Source organism: Propithecus coquereli, unplaced genomic scaffold (genome assembly GCF_000956105.1).
Source record: "Propithecus coquereli isolate 6110/MARCELLA unplaced genomic scaffold, Pcoq_1.0 Scaffold422, whole genome shotgun sequence".
NCBI classification, from domain to species: domain Eukaryota; kingdom Metazoa; phylum Chordata; class Mammalia; order Primates; family Indriidae; genus Propithecus; species Propithecus coquereli.
This window is the reverse complement of record NW_012149975.1, coordinates 760,768-781,835: the sequence shown is the minus strand read 5'-3', so window position 1 is coordinate 781,835 and position 21,068 is coordinate 760,768. Positions and strand designations below refer to the sequence as shown.

Below are 21,068 nucleotides of genomic sequence, written 5' to 3'. Positions count from 1 at the left end.
GAGGCGGGCGGATTGTTTGAGCTCAGGAGTTCAAAACCAGCCTGAGCAAGAGCGAGACCCTGTCTCTACTAAAAATAGAAAGAAATTAATTGGGCATTTTCCATATTGAAGCATTTCTTTGCATAGCCTTTGAAAGAGTAAATACATTAGCTCCGAGGTTTGTTTTGTTTTGTTTAAAAAAAACTGATTTGCAGTAGAATGCCCTGGACAATTGCTGTCAGAATGCAGGTTCCTAGGCCCTGACAAAACCTTCTAAGTCAGATTCTCTGGGAGAGAGTTTTCAAAATATGCATTTTAAATTACAGCAGAGGATTCTGAGGTAACAGTTCAAGGTTTGGGACTTTTTACTCTTAGTTCATTATTTTAAATTTGTCTTCCTTTTCTGCAGAACCTTTGCACAACTCCCGTTGTGGCAAGTGATATAAGGCTTGACACTGTGTCTTCTGCCAGTTACTGAAAAACAGGGTTCTCTGATAGCCTAGACAAAAAAGTGTAGTGAACGCCTTCTGTCTGCCTGCATTGTGCTAGGTACTGATGATTACTGGGGAACGGTATGTGCAGAGGTGAAATGGGAAATAAGATACCAGCAGTACTATTAATACTTACGGAAGGCATTTAAAGCTGCACGGTGAAGTAAGACACTTAGAAAGCCATTGCGTTTTAGAACATTGATCTGGCAGTGACTGGAGGGCACCAATAATGAAGGACAGGGAAGTCAATCTGAGAAGAAATGAAGCCTGAAGTGATCAGGGTATGGAACAGGGCGTGGGCAATGAGAGTATCATAGAAGGCCAGAATCCAAGAAGATTTACAAAGGAAGAAAGAACAGATTTTGGCGATAGAATACAGGGGGAAAAGGTGATTTCAAAGTGTCCAATCTAGGAGCCTGGAGAAAATGAGCTGTGACTGATGGAAATGGGAAGGTTGGAAGGAAAAGCAGTTTAGTGGCGAACAGGGTGCATGATATGTTGTGGACACTGAATTTGAGGCAAGAATAGAACACTCAAATGGAGCAGTTGGAAATCTGGGACTAGCTCTGAGGTGAGAGGTCAGAACTAGGAATCCCCAGCATAGAAATTATAGCTGAGGGTTGGGAGTGATAAACTGGAGGTGAGTGGATGAGGGAGTCAGAGAAGAATGTGAGTGTGACCCCCCTGGGAAGAGAGAGAAAGGAGAGGAACAAGCCAAGCAAACAAGGAAGGAGCAGGCAGAGGGACCAGGGGGAACCATGGAATGAATTCAGCAGATAGGCATTTTCAAGAAGCATAAAGCTTCCAGTCCTGGACTCAGAACACCTTCTCTTATACAGAAGAGGAAACAGGACTCTAATAGTTTCTGTAGCTACTGACAGTGCCAATATTCATCAAAAAGGAACAGTCTTTTCTTCCTAGTATATGAAATGAGCCACATTGTAAAATAGGGCTTTAAAAAAAGCTATCTTGTCTTATTGCAAATATTCCTTTTCATGGACATCTCTTTCAGTCATTAAAAAACATTCTGCCCTTGTTTCTTGAATACCTTGTTAAAAATAATATGGAAGGTTGTCTCATTTTATCTCGTAGGCACAGCAGCCTGGGAAATATTCTTCAATGTAAAAACATCTACAGAGAAGGTCAGCACATTGGTTGTTCCTTTGATCTGACTAAAGTGAAGGATTCCAGTTTTGAACAACACAGTGTCCAAATAATGGTCAAGGATAATGCAGGAAAAATTAGACCATCCTTCAATATAGTGCCTTTAACTTCTCGTGGTAAGTTTTAGAAGTCTACTATGACAGTGTGGGTAAAAAGTGTTCTTTTGAACCATCAGTACAAATAATAATGATGATTTGGGTCTTAAGATCTTCTAAAAACAAGGGAATATATTTATGTATACCTTTCTTTGATAGATCCTTTTTAAAGAAGCAAGCTTGGAAATGCTAATATTTATCGAGCACATGTGCCAAGTGCTTTATCCTTATCCTGTGTACTTAGGAGTATTCTGAGACTTAGAGCACTTAGTTGTAGAACCAAGATTGGAATTGTATTTGTCTGTTTTCTGTTGCTTATAACAGAATCCCTGATACTGGGTAATTTATGAAGAAAAGGAGGACAGGCACGATGGCACACACCTATAGTCCTAGCTACTCAGGAGGCTGAGGTGGGAGGATCCTGTGAGCCCAAGAGTTTGAGGTTCCAGACTGGGTGACAGAGCAAGACCTTATCTTTAAAAAAAGAGAGAAAGAAAAGGGACGAAATTTATTTCTCACAGTTCTAAAGGCTGGGAAGTCCAAGGTCAAGGGGCCAAGTCTGGTGAGGGCCTTCTTGTTGGTGGGAACTTTCTGGAGAGTCCCAAGGGGGTACAAGGCATCCCATGGTGAGAGGACTGAGCATGCTAGCTTAGGTCTCTCTTCCTCTTATAAATCCACCAGTCCCACTCCCATGATAAACCATTAATCCATTAACCCATAAACTATGAATGGATTAATCCATTCATGAAGGCAAAACTCCAGTCTCCTCTTAGTGGCCCCACCTCTCAGTTCTGCCACATTGGGGATTAAGTTTCAACATGAGTTTTGGAAGGGACAAACATTCAAACCACAGCAGGAAGATAGGCTGTCTGACTCTAAGATCTATTCTCTTTTCACTTATGATACTTGAGAGGATAATGCTCATATGATCATATATAGTTTCTGAATAACTCTTACTTAGAAAAAGCTTAGATTGAAGGTAGTATAATCAGAGGTGATATTCAAAATATTTAACACTATATGATATGGGCACTGATCAGTCTTAACAACCAGTGTAGCCATATCTGGGTATACCAGCTGCATGTTGGCCTGTTTAGAAAGAACCTTCAACTTGAACACAAAATATCTGATTGAGGTTCTAATTTCTCCACTTTGGACAAGGCATGTAAACCGTCTTCAGGTATTTCTTTATCTGTAAAATGGAATATATAATCCCTCTTGACCTCAAAAAATTGTCATAAGGTCTAAATGATATAATGTATATAAAACTGTTTTGTATATCTCTAAAGCAAAGTGGTTTATTTGTTGTAATTCCCAACAGGAGCTCAGATTCTGGCTAAGTGGCATACAGATAATTTATGGGAAAATAGCCATAAATTGACAAAGGCTCCCGAGTCTGTGAGCAGAACACTATTTACCACCCCTTCAGGTAGTCATGGAAGTGAATTCTAATAGTGGACCAAAGGCAGCTTAGTTTGTAGGCCAAGGGAGTGAGGTTGGGGTAATTTGCCAAGTGAGGTAGACTGAAGCAAAGTTCTTCTCTTTGCTCCCCCCGTTTGGCAGGTTAGATGACCTTTTAAGGCTTATTTTGCTGCTCTTCTCCCTGGATATTAACGGTGACATAAAGGCAGAAGGAAGATCCTTCTTAAATAGAAGATGACATCTTCAAGTTGTTTTCTGTTAATTATCCGTTATCTTCTGTTGCTTGCTCTTAGTATAGCTGATTCCTGAAAAAACAAATTGACCAGGCTAATGTTTTTTATAAAAAAATTTTATTTTACTCTTAATTATGCTTATATTCATGTAACATTAAATTTATCATCAGAAACATTTTAAGTGTCTATACAGTTCAGTAGTGTTAAGTATATTCACTTTGTTGTGCAACAGATCTCTAGAACTTTTTCATTCTACAAAACTGAAACTCTATGGGCAGTAAACATTAATTCTCCTTCCCTTGGCAACTACCTTTCTACTTTTTGGTTCTATGAATCTGACTACTTTAGATACCTCATATGAGTGGAATTATACAGTATTTGTCTTTTTGTAACTAGTTTATATGACTTCACATAATGTCCTCAAGGTGCATTTGCATTGTAACATGAATTGTGATCTTTGATTGGCACATGTGAATATCAGCTAGGGAAGCCCCTTGTACCTGGTGTCTTGTTACTCATCAGGTAGAAGCACATCTGGACCCAGGCACCACTTTATTCTCTATATTGTAGCTAGATATTCTGATTATACCCTGGTCATTTTCTAACCAGATGCAGGTCAGAGTTCATGTCATCTGCCAGATACCCCAAAGATGTTCCTTAAATCTATTTTACTAGGCAGTTTTAAATAAACTTCTTCTACTAATTATGCCTAGTCAGAAATTCTAAAACTATATATCTAATCATATAAGGCCGTTAAAAGCATCAGCCCTATTTTGATTTAACTTTGTGAACCTTCATTATCCCTACATATATAGAGAGAGTCATCCTTCAGTATCCATGGGGGCTTGGTTCCAGGAACCCCAAGGCTACCAAAATCGGCAGATACTCAAGTCCCTGATGTAAAATGGCATAGTATTTACATATATCCTATGTACATCTTCCCATATACTTTAAATCATCTCCAGATTACTTATAATACTTAACACAACATAAATACTAGGTAAATAGTTGTTATACTGTATTGTTTAGGAAATAATGACAAAGAAAAAAATCTTTACATGTTCCAACCATCCATTTATTTTTCTGAATATTTTTGACTCACAATTGGTTGAATCCATGGATACGGAACCCACAGATAGGGAGGGCAGACTGTGTGTGTGTGTGTGAGAGAGAGAGAGAGAGAGAGAGAGAGAGAGAGTGTTTGTGTGTGTAATCAAATAAACTTTGGAAGCTAATTTGTTGTGTTCCATTTCTATCTTTCAGTGAAACCTGATCCTCCACATATTAAAAGTCTCTTCTTCCAAAATGGTGGCTTATACGTGCAATGGGAGAATCCACCGAATTTTATTAGCAGATGCTTATCTTATGAAGTAGAAGTGAATAACAGCCAAACTGAGACACATGTTTTCTCTGTAAGGATTTTTAGATTGTTGTTTTTATTTGGATGTTTTTCTTTTACTTGAACTTCTTCCATTGAAATATCAATGAAATGTAGCTATTACATTTATCACCTTATGATGATGATGATAATGAAACTTCTTGTCTGAAATAGGGCATGGTGGAAGATTTGAGGGTTTATGGTAGTATTGCCTGCAAAGTTCAAGCCATTCATTAATTCATTTGCTCAACACATTTTTATTAAGCATCTTCCATGTGCCAACCACTGTTTTATGTGTTGGGGATAAAGCAGTAAACATGACACCTGATGAACAATTTTTTTCCTTCATAAAGCTTATATAATAGAACATAAGTATGTAAATGAACAAGCTAATTTCAGAGCATGAGTGCTATGAAGAAAATAAAATGAAGTGATGTAGTAGAGTGGTTGGGAGGGCCCGAATGATATTTGACATGAGACCAGATTGATGAGCAGAAGCTAGCCACGTGAAGATCTGGGGGTAGAGGAGACAACAAATATAAAGATTCTGAGTCAAGAATGAGCTTCGCATGCGTGAAAAAACAGAAAGAAGGCTGATGTGGCCAAAATATAGTAGGAAAAGATGTCTTAAACACAGTAGGCAGAGATCAGATCGTGCAGACACTTGGAGGCTCTGATAAGGCCATTCAATTTTCTTGGACTTGGTGGCAACTAAAGTATTAAAATTTGAGTAGTTAGTATTTGTTGGATTATGTACATTTATGCTATTCAGAATCTAATGCAAAGCATGCTGATTAGAGGTCCTATGGGACATTGACCAGAATGTGGTATAACCTCAGGGCATCAGCCCCATCGTTCCACTTTAGAGTAGAGGTCACAAACTAGGGCCTCATACATTTTCGTTTGGACCACAAAGTGGAATTCTGTTTCTTTGTTTATCAGGTTTGAATTTTTTTGCCTAAATTTAAAATCATGGTACCTTAAGAATGTCCATGAGGTGGCGCCTCAAGACCACGAGGACTGCACCACTCACTTGTTTGCTACCTGTCTGGTCCCTTTATACATTTGTGTGTTAGAGGTTAGATAGAAGCTAAGTGTTTTATATTGGCTTTTAAAGGAGCCTAACATCTTGCATGTGAGCAAATTCCTTGGTTGAGTTGTTTTAGCTCATCATGGAACTTTCAAAATGCTGACTAAATTAAGCCACTGTTGACAGGGTATAACTCCAGAGGGAGTGACCAGGTCCACAGCAGAACAGAGCTCTTCTGGGCATTTATAGATGAATCTGTCTGCTGAAATATAATAATCATTATTAGTGCCAGAAATTACAGTGTCCCCATGAAATAACTGCAAAGGGAAAAAACAAAGGGCATTCACATGGAGGGGAGCTGGTGCTTGAATTTTCAACAAAGTGAATTATCAGAAAGCTGAAATATACTTGATTACTTCAGCCTTTATTGTTCTCTCCTGTCTGAAATCCTGAGACACACGCTATTTACATTACTCACTTTGCCACTCAGTTATGCCCTGCTGTTTAACTTGATCATGTGTGTGCCTTTTCTCTCCACTGAAAATATAAACTCCTGTAGGAGGAGTCAGGTGGTATCTACTTTGTACTGTTCCTACTAGTAATAGCAGATAACATGTATTGAGTGATTACTATGTACTAGGTATTTTAATAAGCACTATATCTGAATTGTCTCATTTAGTCCTCACAGTAACCTGAAGGATCTAGGCCCTGTTATTTTGTCTCTACTTTACAGATGAAAAAACTTAGTTACTCCTAAGGTGACGTTTCTAGTAAGTGGTAGAATCAAGATTTAAACAAAGTTCTAACTCCAAACTTGTATTTGTAACTGGTGGAGACCACCTCAATATTTAATAGCAATAACCATCATTTACTAGGTGTTTATGAGTGTTACAAAGATATTCCTCTGTGTGCTTCTTATATAGTAGTAGCTCATGAGAATCCATGAAATAGATACTAATTTAATCTACATTTTATTGAGAAACTAAGGCTCAGAGAGGTTAAGTAACTTTCTACAGGCCAAAATAGTTGTATGACTTTGAAGTCAATATGACTTCAAAGGTTTATTGGTCATTAAACTTCATTAAACTTTGGGAATACTTAGTATAACACCAGGTACATAATCATCACTTAATAAGTTCTTGTTGAATGGAGTTACTTTTTTTTAAAAACAAACTTCTGAACTGAAGAGAACACATATACTATGGAAGTTATCTACCTAAGTCAGAACTGTAGTCTATTTGAAATTAACTCTGTTTGTACACTTGAGTTTAATGTTTGCTCTCCTAGCAGATGTTCACTAACTGCTTCCTCTCCTAGAATGTCATCAGCTTTGTGTGTGCTCACTGATTTTGAGTTCTGCTGGTTAGACCTTTTTTTCCCCTTTTTGCAAGATAATTCAGAGAATTATTTTGCCTGGTGTTAAGAGGAGTTAAGAATGGGAAGTAGGCTGGAACATGAACCAGTACCATCACATGGGGGCTGTGGTTAGAGGTAGCTCATGACAGAATCATTAAATAAGAAACAACTTGTTTTTGACCATGCCCCCATCCCTGCAAACTATCTACTTGGTGCTCTGTGCCCTTGTTTTCCTTCTCTCAGAGGTGCCTGAGTAGTGATATACTATGCAAGAGGATTTACATTTGAACAAGAGCCTAGAGACATAAATCTACACATTGATTTGCTGACTTTGGAATTTATATATGGGAGATGATCTGGGGGGGGCGACATCAGTTTGCAACTTGATCCCTCAAGTGGTAGTTGCCTCTTGTGATTCTCCAGCAGGCCTCTGATTCCAAATGGCCAGCAATAGAGTACAGTAGCCCCCTGAGTGGCTTTTGCTCTACTGCTGTATGAAATATTGAAAGAATGGCCCTTCATCATTTGGTTGGCCTTTCAGCTCTTCATAAATTCTAGTGGGAACCATGTAGTCTAAATCCCATAGATTAATTTTGTTGCTACTTCTAAAGCCTTCTATAAACAGAATTATACAGAATGAACGTTTTTGTGTGTCTGCCTTCTTTCACTCAACATTGTGTTTATGATGATGCCACGGCACTCTAGGCCGGGCAACAGAGCGATATTCTGTCTCGAAAAAAAAAAAAGAAGTTGCAAATATGTTCTCACATTCTACATATTGCCTATTTGTTTATTTCCCCATTAGGGTGTCATTTGATGAACAGAAGTTTTAATTTTTTTTTTTTGAGACACAGTATCTCTCTGTTGCCGGGGCTAGAGTGTCGTGGTGTCAGCCTAGCTCACTGCAACCTCAAACTCCTGGGCTCAAGCAGTCCTCCTGCCTCAGCCTCCCGAGTAGCTGGGACTACAGGCATGCGCCACCACGCCCGGCTATTTTTTTCTATATATTTTTAGTTTTCCAGCTAATTTCTTTCTATTTTTGGTAGAGACGGGGGTCTCGTTCTTGCTGAGGCTGGTCTCCAACTCCTGACCTTGAGCGATCCTCCCACCTTGGCCTCCCAGAGTGCTAGGATTGCAGGCGTGAGCCACCGTGCCTGGCCAAATTTTAATATAGATGACTTTATAGAAATTTTTCCTTTATGGTTAATGTGGGTTTTTAAAATCTTGTTTAAGAAATACCTTCCTTCTTCAAAATCATAAAGATGTTCTCCTACATTTTCCTCTGAAAGCTTGCTGTATTTATGTATTTGTTCACTTACTTTATCTTTTACATTTATCTACAATATATCTGGAATTGATTTTACAAATAATGTGAGGAAGGAGTCAAGATTCTTTTTTTCCCATGTGGATATGGAATTGACCCGGCACCACTTATTAAAAAGGCCAACGCTTTTTCACTGTACCTGGTCCTCTTTTAACGGGGTAAAAGGAAAGTTTGTTAGAAACGGCTAAATGATATAAAATGTGTTTTTTAAAAATTTGGGACTTGTTCATTTTGTTTTTTATTTTCCAGGTTGAAGAGGCTAGATGTCAGAACTTAGAATTTGAGAGAAACGAGGAGGTCAGTAAATTCAACGTTAGCTATTTTGACTTACTCGAAGTCATTGGGGGTGGGGCAGGGCAAGCATAGTGTAAATTTGAGCTGCTTTGAGAAAAACAAACTACTTTGCCAACTGTTTTTCAGGAGTCAAAGTCAGATAATTTGAATTGCAGTCCAAGTCTTAATCATATACAGAATTTGGCAGATAATTATATTATGATTTAATAGCAAAGAGAGAGAATAAACTGATAATATTCCGTGTGTGTTTTTATTTCATATCTAAGGATACGATTTGTTTCATGGTCCCTGGTGTTCTTCCTGATACTTTCAACACAGTCAGAATAAGAGTCAAAACAAATAAGTTATGCTATGAGGATGACAAACTCTGGAGTAATTGGAGTCAAGCGATGAGTATAGGTAAGAGAACAGGATTTCATTAAAATTTAAAACATTGCTTCATGGGAACTAAGCTAAAGCAGAAAATGGACTGGGGAAAGGGATTGTCATGCTTTCTTGATGTCAGCCAGAGAGTATTTACAGTTAAAATTTATTTTTTTTTGAATCACTGTCAAATCACCCAGGGTTAATTTACAATATACAGCTTGGGGAAACCACAATCCAAATGGTGTTATCCTCTCCTCTGTCCCATCTCTACTTTTATATTAACAACACGAACAAAAATATAGAAGGCAGGCATAATCGAATCTGCAGATTGTACAATGCTAGAGGACTGTCCTATGTGCTGATTGATAGAATCAGGAGTGGATCAATGACTTTGATGGCATTTAATAGAGATAAACCTGTATCTAGGTTTGAAAAAAACATCATTTATTAATTGAAAGGCTGAACAAAGCAGGCTCAAGTACAAGATTCTAAAGACCTACACTTTATGGATGTGTGTATTGTGGGGTGGGGTATAGGGCTTTATTTGATTTTAAGCTCAATGTGACTCCACATAGGAACCTTAAATATCCCTAAAAGACATATGCAGTCTTAAGTAGCAGTGATAGTGCTACACCCAGAACGAGAGAATGCTGCCGGGAAGCTGGGGTTGGGGGGGGGCGGGGGGTATGGTAGTCTGGCGACATTAGAAGTGTGCAATAATTCCATTCTGAGCACCACATTGAAGTAGATGCATTGGGAGAATGGAATCCGTCCTTGAAAGGATAGTCAGGATGTTGAAGAATCTCGAAACTTGGTGAGGAACAATTGATGAAGTAACATGGAGGAGTCATGATTGCTGAATTCTAATATTTGAGGTATTGTCAAGTAGAAGAGGGAATAGGCTTTCCTTTTTGTGGCTCCAGGGGACAATATATAGAACCAACTTGAAAACTTTTTAAACAGCTGTCTAAAGAGTCAGAGAGACAGGTTGTTGAGGTCATTAATTTCCTATTAATTGAGAGGCTGAACCAGTTACGTACCAGGCATGGCTGTATTAATTTATTTATTGTTGTATAACAAGTTACTCCAAAGTTAAGCAGTTTAAACCAACACACATTTACCATCTCATGGTGTCTGTGGGTCAGGAATCTAGCCACAGCCTTGCTAGAGGTCTCATAAGGTTGTAGTCAAGCTGCAACTAGGACTGTACTCTCATTTGAAGACTTGTCTGGGGCTATAGAATCCACTTCCAAGCTCACTCATGTAGTTGTTGGAAAACTTATTTCCTCACTGGTTGCTGGATAGAGGCTGTGGCGGATTGAATCGTGTCTACCAAAAAGATATGTTGCAAGTCCTAACCTTCAATACCCGTGAATGTGATCTTATTTGGAAATAGGAGTTTTGCAGATATAATCAAGTTAAGGTGAGGTCATACTGGCTTAGAGTGGACCCTCAATCTAATGACTAGTATCCTTAGAAGAAGAGGAGAGGATACACAGAGACACAGAGTGACACACAAACACATGGGGAAGAAGCCATGTGAAGACAGAGGCAGAGACTGGAGTGATGCAGCTACAACCAAGAAAAACTCATGGGAGCCAGCAGAAGCTAGGAAGAGGCAAGGAGGGATTCTTCTCTAGAGCCTTCAGAGGGAGCATGGCCCTGACAACACCCTGATTTTGGACTTCTAGCCTCCAGAACCATGAGAGAATAAACTTCTCTTGTTTTAAGCCACCCAATCTGTGGTAAATTGTTACAACAGCCCTAGGAAACTAGGACGGAGGCCTCCCTTAGTTCCTTGCCACTTGGACTGCTACACAGGGCTACCTCGTGACATGGGAGCTGGCTTCCCCAAATGAGTGATCCGAGCAAGAAAGAGTGTATGATAGAACACCCAATAGGGAAAAAGGTTTTTTATAAAACCATTTTTATAACCTAACCTTGGAAATGATATCCCATTACTGCAGCTGTTCTGTTATTTAGAAATAAGTCCATTAGTCCAGCCTACACTCAAGGGGAGGAGATTGCACAAGGCTGTGAATATCAGGAGGCAGGAATCATTTGGGGTCATCTTAGTGGCTGCTTAAAACCATGGTACTAGGCCCTGATGATGCTTTCTAGATGTTCATGCCCTAGTGGGAAAAATGAATGTATAAATAGACAAATGACATTCTATGTGTTAGGTATAGCAAAACAGGCTTTGGAATTGGACGGTGCTGTATTTGAGGCCTGACTCTATCATTTACTAAAAACACTTCTAGATGATTTATTAAACCTCTCTGAGCTTTATCCTTCTCATCTGTATAAATGGGAGATAATACTGTCTATAGCATAGATGTAAGTATATAAAAGCACTTCATATAGTATCAGATATATAGTAGGTGCTCATTTAAGAAGAATAATAGTGGTGGTTATTGTTAGGATTTTTTAGGTATTTAATAGTAGTAAGTAACCATTAAGAAAAGATAGTCACTGTTAATGAGATGAGACATTTACTAACTATAACATCATTGTTAATAGTATCTAAAACTAATTAAAGAAATCCTGATTTCAGATAATCTTTAAAGTGTTCACTCATTCAGGGAATTTCAGGCACCAGAACAGGATTTTTTTTTTTTTTTTTAGCTATTAAGATAAGAGAAGATAAGATGTATGAAGAGTTTTTGGAAAATAGATTGGGGTTGGGAGGAGAAATATTTGTGATCTCACTAGCTAATGGAATTGTTGCTTAGTTTATTACTAAAAGGGTTTTATTTCTCATGCCTTTGTTTGTTTTCCATTCGCCAGGTGAGAAGCCCAATCCCACATTCTATATAACCATGCTACTCATCATTCCAGTCATTGTTGCAGGTGCAATCATAGTCCTTCTGCTTTATCTAAAAAGGTAAGGCCGCTGCCCAGGCGGGTTTTACAGTTTCTGCTAGGCTGGTTGCTGTGGTTACTACTCTTTGTGCTGGTGTTTTATGTTTGCCCTATGTATTAGAAGCATTTTGGCCATTAATGGCTTTTGGTAGCATGACATAGCAAAGAAGTATTATTTTGCCCATTTTCCAGTGAGGAAAGTATTGGATTGGTTTCCTAGGGCTCTGCTCAAGCATTGCTCCTTTTGCATGGGTTTAGGATTGTCGAATAGGCCCTATGTTCACTATACTCTTTCAAATGCCTAATTTATCAACAGTTTTGTAACTATTGGAATGAAGTTTTAGAAATGGAGACCATTACTAATGAAATGACTTGTCTGGTATTAATGCAAAGCAGACTGCTACCTAATGCTGTAGGGAAGAGAACTTCACCAAATATGGTACTTACTTATTCCTTGAGGATGTTTTATTTTCTCTGTCTCACTATAGGGACTGTTACTTGCTCTTGCAGTAAATACCTAAGGTTGGAATAATGTTATTAAACTGGGTTCATAACTGACATTTTATCATTATTTCAACATTGATTCAGCATACATATATTGAGTGTCTATTTATGTGCTAGGCACTGTCTAAGTACTGGGGTTATAGCAGTGAACAGAACAAAGTCCCTGTCTACATTCTAGTAGGGGATACACACACACACACACACACACACACACACACACAGACACACACACACAGAGTGAGAAGTTGGTGGGAGAGGGATGGGAAGTGATAGGATGCGCATTTTACATAGGACGGCTGGGGGACACCTCTCTGAGAAAGTGACATTTGAGGAGAAACTCAAACAAAGTAAAGGAATGAGCCATTCAGATATTCAAGGAAAGAGCACTCCAGGCTGGAAGACCAGCAAGTGCAAAGGCCTCAGGCTGGAATGAACTTGGTGTGTCTGGCTGGACTAGAGTGTGCAAGGGGGAGGAGGGTGGCAGGAGGTGAGGCCAGAGAGGTTGGCCAAGCAGATCACACAGGTCATGGCAAGGAACTGAGATTTTGTTCTAAGCATGATAGGGGAACATCGGAGAGTTTTAAGCCAGGGAGGGATGTGATCTGATTTACTGTCATAAAAGGTCATTGTAGTTGCTCAGTGAAGAACTGAGATGGGCAAGAATGGAAGTAGATTAGTTAGGAAGCATTGTAGTGTTTTGGAAGAAAGATGAGAGTAGCTTCTACTTGGGAGTGAGCAATGGAGGTAGTAAGAAGTAGTCAAATTTGGGATATATATATATATTTTTTTGAGACAGAGTCTCGCTTTGTTGCCCGGGCTAGAGTGAGTGCCGTGGCGTCAGCCTAGCTCACAGCAACCTCAAACTCCTGGGCTCAAGCAATCCTTCTGCCTCAGCCTCCCAAGTAGCTGGGACTACAGGCATGCGCCACCATGCCCGGCTAATTTTTCTATATATTTTTGGTTGTCCAGATCATTTCTTTCTATTTTTTAGTAGAGACGGGGTCTCGCTCAGGCTGGTCTCGAACTCCTGACCTTGAGCGATCCTCCCGCCTCGACCTCCCAGAGTGCTAGGATTACAGGCATGAGCCACCGCGCCCGGCCTGGGATATATTTTAAAAGTAGGATTGAAAAGACTTACTGATAACTGCTTTTCTGTGGAGTTATGAGAGAAATTGAGGATTCAGTGATACCTCTTAGACTTTAGGCTTGAGCTACTGAGTGAATGCCCATGCCATTTACTGAGACAGAGAAGATTGTGAGGAAAGCTGGGTCTAAAGGAAAGGTGAAGACTTCAGTTTTACATGATAAGTTTGAGATTCCTATTAGATATCCAAGTAGAGATGTTAAATTGGCAATTGTGTACACAAATCTGGAGTTTAAGGGAGAGGTCTGGGCTAGAGATCTAATTTTGGGAGTCCCAGCCATGTAAGTGGATTTAAAGCCCTAAGACCGGAAGAGAGTGCTCATAAAGCATGTGAGATAGAGACGAGGACAAGACCAAAGCCTGGGGTACCCTGGGTGATGAGGCAGACCCACCAAAGAGTGCTATAAGATTCAAAAATAGGAGAGAAGTAAGAAGAGAAAAGACAAATTAAAGAGAAATATACCTTGTTCTCAGAACTTTTTTCAAAATTATACACAGCAAGTGCCCATCTGGTGTATTAAAAGTATAACACTATTATTTACATGATAGGATATAAGTAATTTGGTTATCCTGATGGCCCCTTTGCTCTACCCAAACTTAATACATTTAGAACATTGATTTTTTCCCCTAGCCTATTTTAGAAATTTCTTCACAACTGCTTTGTCACTGAAGATGACTTGTGTGTCATGTCTTTTGTCTATACCTTCCTTTAAAATGGTTGTATTTAAATGGGATGCTCCAATGGACTGGAAGATTAGAACCAGAATGTCTCTGTTTTCTTAAAGGCTCAAGATCATTATATTCCCTCCAATTCCTGATCCTGGCAAGATTTTTAAAGAAATGTTTGGAGACCAGAATGATGATACCTTGGTAAGCACTAACTTCATAGAGTTTGAAATTGGTTATTTTTTTGGAGGCTATGTGATTTTAAAAAATTGTGGTAAAATATAAATAACATAAAATTTACCATCTTAACCATTTTAAGTGTACAGTTCAGTGACATTAAGTACATTTATAATGTTTTGCAACCATCACCACTATTTCCAAAACTTTTTCATCATCCCAAATAGAAACTATGCCTATTAAACAATAACTCCCCATTACCCCTCCCCACCCCTGATAAGCCTCTATTTTACTTTCTGTCTCTATGAATTTGCCTATTCTAGGTACTTCATGTATGTGGAATCATACATGGTTTGTCCTTTTGTGCCTGGCTGACTTCACTTAGCATAATTTTTTTAAGGCTCATCTATGTTGTAGCATGTATCAGAATTTCATTTTGAAATTGGTTCTTTTAAACTAAATTTATCTAAAAGATTAAAGAAGAGCTAATTTTAAATATTGCATCTCAGGCCAAATATACTAGCTAAGAAGTCCCCAGAATTCTTTGCCCATCTTATATCCCTGGGCTTCATTCTCCCTCTGGTTTAGGGGACATGTTTTATCAAAACACGTGTGTGGGTGGATAAGCCTCCTATATGAAGCTAGCCTAATAGGCAGGCTTTCTGACTCCTGGATAATTTTTTAAACCTAATGTGGAGAAATATGAAGGTAGGGTAAGCGACTTGAATGCATTTTGTTAATGCTATTGCTTGGCAAGCTGGACTCCAAAGACGTGGAAGTAGAGCAGACCTACTCCAACTGTTATAGTTGGTTTCCTGCAGATGCTCATGCTAGAATTTGTGGCTAGAAAACCTAAGACATTATGAAAACAAAAGGGTTTGATGTTTCTGTGATAAATACATTTACCCTAATGAAATAATAAAGACACTAAATGAAATAAATATCAATATCATTGTATATCTCTTAAATTAGTAATATCAGGCATAAGGCAGTTAATTTAGGGAAGTGGTACAGCATAGTAGGTAATAGCCTGAGCTCTGGAGTCAGATTGTCTGGATTCGAATCTCTGCTATGTCATTTACCATCTTTTTGACATTGGATAACTTCCTTAGTCTCGGTGTGACTCAGTTTTGCCATTTGTAAAGTGGAGATAAAAATAGCACCTGCCTCATAGTGTTATATATATTAAATTTTAACACACAATAATTAACAGAAATCACTTAGCATGCCTGGCATATTGTATAAGTGCTTAATAAGTGTTAGCAATTCGTGTTACTATTGCTAACAATGTCTTTTTATGTTTAATCCCCAAATAATTCTTGTAATACTGGGTGATTCACAATGGCACTGATGATACTTGGTTAGGGAAGGAAGGCAAGGAAACTGATATGCTATCAGAGGAGGATTATTCTGGATCACTTTTTCACCAAGTTATCTTCATAGGGAAGGGGTAACTCTGCCAGGCCCTGGGGGACAGGGCACCACTAGGCAGGTAGGTCTACAAGTCAGGTGCCTGAGGGGGAGATTGTACCCCTCAGGTACAGTCTGTGGTGAGTTTGGCAGCCAGTGGTTCTTCAGCTTTAGTTGAGTCACAATCAACTGGCATGCTTGTAAGAAATATAGATTTCTGGGCCCTACCTGCAGAAATTCTGATTAGGGATATCTGGGACAAGTTCCAGGAATCTGCATATTTAACAGGATCCCACAGATGATTCCTATCCTGGTGAGATAGTCTGTGGGCCACACTTTGAGAATCACTGATATGGATAGTTTCCTTAGAATTATCCCTGTCTGTTTCTTCATTTCACCACCTGTGATAGATGCTGGAGGTTGGGAATTGTGCAAGTACTCAAACAACCCTAAGCTGTTATTGAAAGTTTACTATGTGCCAGGCAGTGTATTAAGTGCTTTGCTTATCTTACCTTATCGAATCCTCATAACCACCCTATCGAGTAGGTGCTTATTAGTACCATTTTGCAGATGAGGAAATGGAGCCTCAGTGAGGTTAAGTAACTTAGCTTCAGTTACACAACTAGTTTGTGATAAGGTAGGATTTGACCCAGGACTATCTGATGCGAGAGTTCTCTTGCTCTTTTTACTATGCTGCATTGCTTCTTGTACTATAGAATGCTTGTTGTCAGGAACTTCATCATCTTCTAAGAGGTCTGATGACAGCAGTAGAGAGTTGGGATAGGGTATTTCTCAGAAAAAGATTTGGGGTCACATTATGACTAGCTTTAAATGGGAAGGTATTAGGAATATCAGTCCGATAATCTGGAGAGAATGGATTAGAGAGGGGAGGCACTAGCATGGTAGCAAACTGGAAACCTAGATCTGAATTTGCCCCATTAAATTGTTTTGTTTGGCCAGTGGGGTATAATTAAAATCTTTCAATTTAGAATCTTAGGCAGGGCATGTACTCTCCGATTCATCTCAGGCCCTGACATTCCCAGTTCCCGCTGTGGTTTCGCACATTGACTTAAATTCCAGACCCTTGAAAGGCATTTGAGTTTGCTTCCCCTCTTAGCAGCATAGAGACTAGTTAAAATACCATGGCATAAATGTCCATTATCTGTGTAAACATGTTTGGACTCACTAATATATACCAGATATGCCAACCAAAACATTGATGAGATAGAAATTTCCAACCTAATAGATTTATAAAAAGTGATAATTATCCAGGGTTTAACAAGTGAGTGGGGACCTGGCACTTTTCATGCACTGCTGGTGGGGCCTGTAAAATGATACATATTCTTTCTGGAGGACAACGAGGTAAAATATAGCAAGAAATCTTTGAACCTGTAATTATACTTTTAGGTATCGATTTTAAGGAAATAATCCAACAATGGCACAAGAATGATCAATGCAGCATTTGTTTCTAGCATGAAAAATTGGAGACCAATGAAACATCAATAATCAAGAATTAGTTTAGAAAAGTTAGATTTTCAAAGTATTTCATAACAAAATACTCATAAGAGTAAGAAACAGATCATAAATGTGTAGTATATTACAATCCCAATTTTTATAAAAATGCATTAACATACACATAGAGCAATGGAAAGAAATGGGTCAGAATCAATGATCATTTTAGGCAGAGGGATTGTGGGTAACTGGTATTATTTTCCATCTACCTTTCTGAAATTTCCAAGTTGCCTATAATGAGCATATATTACTTTTATAATAAAAGAAACCCTGTACAAGTCATTAAGGGAAAAAGAGAATATTGTAGTCATCCAGGTCTGAGAGATAATAAAGACTTGAACTTAGATGGTAGCAGAGGAGATTGACGTAAGAGATGTTATTAACGGAAACTAACTCATTATGACTTGGTGACTCTGTGTGGGTGATGAAAGGTGGAGAGAGTAAAAAATAATTTCAAGTTTTCAAGTCTGGGTGATAGAGTGAATGATGGGAACGTTGACAGCAAAATCAGATCAATTATCTTTCTCAGAGATGGGAAAATTGCTTTTTTTCAATTTGCTGTCTAGAGGATAATGTGTTGTTTTCATCCCAATGAGTCAGATAATTCTGTAATTTGGTGAGGCAGATATACTGACAGGATGGACCACTAAAAGCATAAGGTGTTTTCGTTTTGGTAGTTGCAGACCATTAAACAAAATCGGTTTTTTAAAACTAAAAGTATAATAAAAATGCCAGATAGGAGAAAGGGTAAGAGAACAAATTTTTATGTCTGCTTTTAACCAAATGGATTATCAGCTTTCTTTACACGGCCACCATTCTCACAAATTGAATTGCATATGCAGCAGAAAAACTAACCTTTTACTTCTAGAATCAGCAAATTATAGAGCAAGCCCACCCTTAGAGGTCATCTAATGAGGTGGATGTTTACATATTTAATTATTTCCCTTTAATTATACATTTTTTTTTTTGAGACAGAGTCTCGCTCTTTTGCCTGGGCTAGAGTGAGTGCTGTGGCGTCGGCCTAGCTCACAGCAACCTCACACTCCTGGGCTCAAGCAATCCTCCTGCCTCAGCCTCCCGAGTAGCTGGGACTACAGGCATGCGCCACCATGCCCGGCTAATTTTTCTATATATTTTTAGTTGTCCGATTAATTTCTTTCTATTTTTAGTAGAGACGGGGTCTCGCTCTTGCTCAGGCTGGTTTCGAACTCCTGAGCTCAAACAATCCGCCCGCCTCGGCCTCCCAGAGTGCTAGGATTACAGGCGTGAGCCACTGCGCCCGACCTAATTATAGATTTTAAAAACTCTAGAATCTCATCCAAGTCCTTCACTTTAGAGGTGAGGACAATAGTGGGCACAGGGAAGTTTCTCAAGGACTGTTACATAGAGAGGTAACTACAAAACCTACACTAGAACCCATAGAGCCCAAAGTTATCAACTTCTAATCCAAAGAGTTAATCCATGTCATTTTAAAACATTCTCCTCTTCCACACTGCACCATTAATAGTGTTTTTTTTCAATTATTTAGGTGTGGCCACAAATAAGTTAAATCTTCAGTATAGTTTTTCTTAAGGTTTCCAGTGTTTTGATGATGTTTTGTTCATCACTGTAGTAACGTTTTGGCCAACTGAATTTTTTTTTCCTTTTGCTTTGCTATTTGCCTTTGCCTTGTGACTAGTTGGGCTGCTGGCCATATTGGGAGGTGGGGTTGGAGAAGGGGAATTGCAGAGGGAATTGCTTCTCCTTTATCTGAATTCGTTTTATCCATTCTTCCACCACTTCTTGGAAACCAGTTATAATTTCAGCATTGTGCCAGTTTTACATTCCTGATCAGAAAGCAGCTTTTAAAACTTGGAGTTGACTTTCAAATACTGCTCATTATTTTTTACTTCAGTATGTGTCTTTAAGAACTAAGAAACTAAGAATGCTTCCCTACATGGCCAAAATAGCATTACTGTGCCTTAAAAATTATTAATTTCTTAATATCATCTAATACTCAGTCCATATTCAAATTTTTCCAACTTTCCCAATTGTCAGGAGATAGATGTTATCCAGTTGTTCCAACATTGGTGAGGCTGAGATTGAGCACTCTGTTTAGGGTGGTAGCAGCCTGTCCCTTCCTGCCATCTGCACTTATTTCCTCCCTTGCCATCTGAAGATAATGTGTGGTGTTATGCCAGCACCCTGTCAACTCTTCAGCTAATGCTTCTTGTATCAGTTGATATCCCTGCCCAAATCAATCATTTTCTTAGGGGTTGTAAAATGACAATTTTTTTCATTCTATCATTTCATCTGCATTTATAAACTGGCACTGTTCTATAAAGCACTGCTTGCAGTCATCAACTGGACTTTTTGGTTGTTCTGAAATTCAGTTCCTGCTAAAAAGGCAAGATGCATCTTTAATTCTTTCCCTTTATTTATCAGTTTTTTTAAGTGAACAGTTGGATTAATAGCCACCTCAAGTGGCACCAAGTTAGTCCTCTCCACACCACATTCAACTTGTTCTTTTTTTAAGCTGCAGTGATTTTAAGGCATGGGATCTACAATTCATATTGTACAACTTTCTGTTTCGAATGTTAGTCTGAAGAGGACTGGGGCACGGAATAGGTGAACTTGCATACGAAAGGGCTTAGGTGCACAAAACCCATTTCACTTCTATAGACAGTTCACTGTGGGAAATATCTTAGTCAAATCTTGAAAGTAATCTTAAATTGAGACTTGATGTTTGATTATACTACTGAATTTGTCTCTTTAAAATATAAAAGCCTATATAACATGCTGTTTTTCTAGGCTTAGATAACTAATAACTAAAAGCCAGTTGTGTTAACCTCTGAAACACTGATTTTTTTTTTAATCTATGATGTTTTTCATCTTTGGCCATTTTATTGTCAATTACCTTGTTTAAAAAAATTGGCAGTAAAGATTAAATTATGGACTGGTAATTTTGTGGGTTTATTTATTTTTTCTATAAGTGATTTTAAAATTAGACTGGCATATAATTCACAAAACTGAATAATAGGTCAGAGCCATTGCATCTGTTTCTTTTACCTTACATGGACATCTTCATTGAAGCAGCGCTCAGGAAAAGACCACAGTGCTGGTAAAAGGTGAAAATGACAGTAATTCAAGTTTTAGGAATGAAAAATGGCAATTAGAAAGATTAATGTATTTTTAGAAGCTATTTCTGTTGCAGTGTTCACCTCATTAAAACAAATTGCCTTTTTCTTATCCAACACAGCTAAGCATTAGGTCTAATGACCAGAAACCAATGAAAGTATAATTTCCAGGGTGTATTTTTTTTAATTAAAATATTTTTTCCTTTAAAAGCAATATGTATTTATTGTAGAAAAATTAGAACTACAGATAATCAAAAGAGAAAGATTAAATCACCCTTAATCCTATCATCCAGATATAACTATCTTTAAAGTTATATGAACATCATAGAGAAATGGAAATACTTGTATTAATTAATGGAATAGTAGCAACAACAACAGTAATAATAGTTCATAGTTACTGAGCCTTTACTATATGCCAGACAATTTTTCCAAGCACTGCTCTCATTAATTTGTCCCCATCCTGGAATTGGTATGTGTTAACTCCATTATACAGATGAAGAAAACGAGACACCAGAGGGCTTATGTGTAACTTGCTCAAGGTTATA

At 38.4% G+C, this 21,068-nt stretch overlaps 1 protein-coding gene across 1 annotated transcript in view; it reads left to right on the top strand.

The window, feature by feature from the left end:
- The window catches only part of IL13RA1 (interleukin 13 receptor, alpha 1), a 61,029-nt gene that overhangs the window by 28,045 nt on the left and 11,916 nt on the right, over window positions 1–21,068 (top strand). The window contains exons 5-10 of the mRNA XM_012653549.1: window positions 1,563–1,750; window positions 4,648–4,796; window positions 8,722–8,769; window positions 9,033–9,165; window positions 11,920–12,016; window positions 14,428–14,512. Coding sequence (XP_012509003.1) covers window positions 1,563–1,750; window positions 4,648–4,796; window positions 8,722–8,769; window positions 9,033–9,165; window positions 11,920–12,016; window positions 14,428–14,512 — 700 coding nt within the window. The remainder of the gene's footprint in view (window positions 1–1,562; window positions 1,751–4,647; window positions 4,797–8,721; window positions 8,770–9,032; window positions 9,166–11,919; window positions 12,017–14,427; window positions 14,513–21,068) is intronic.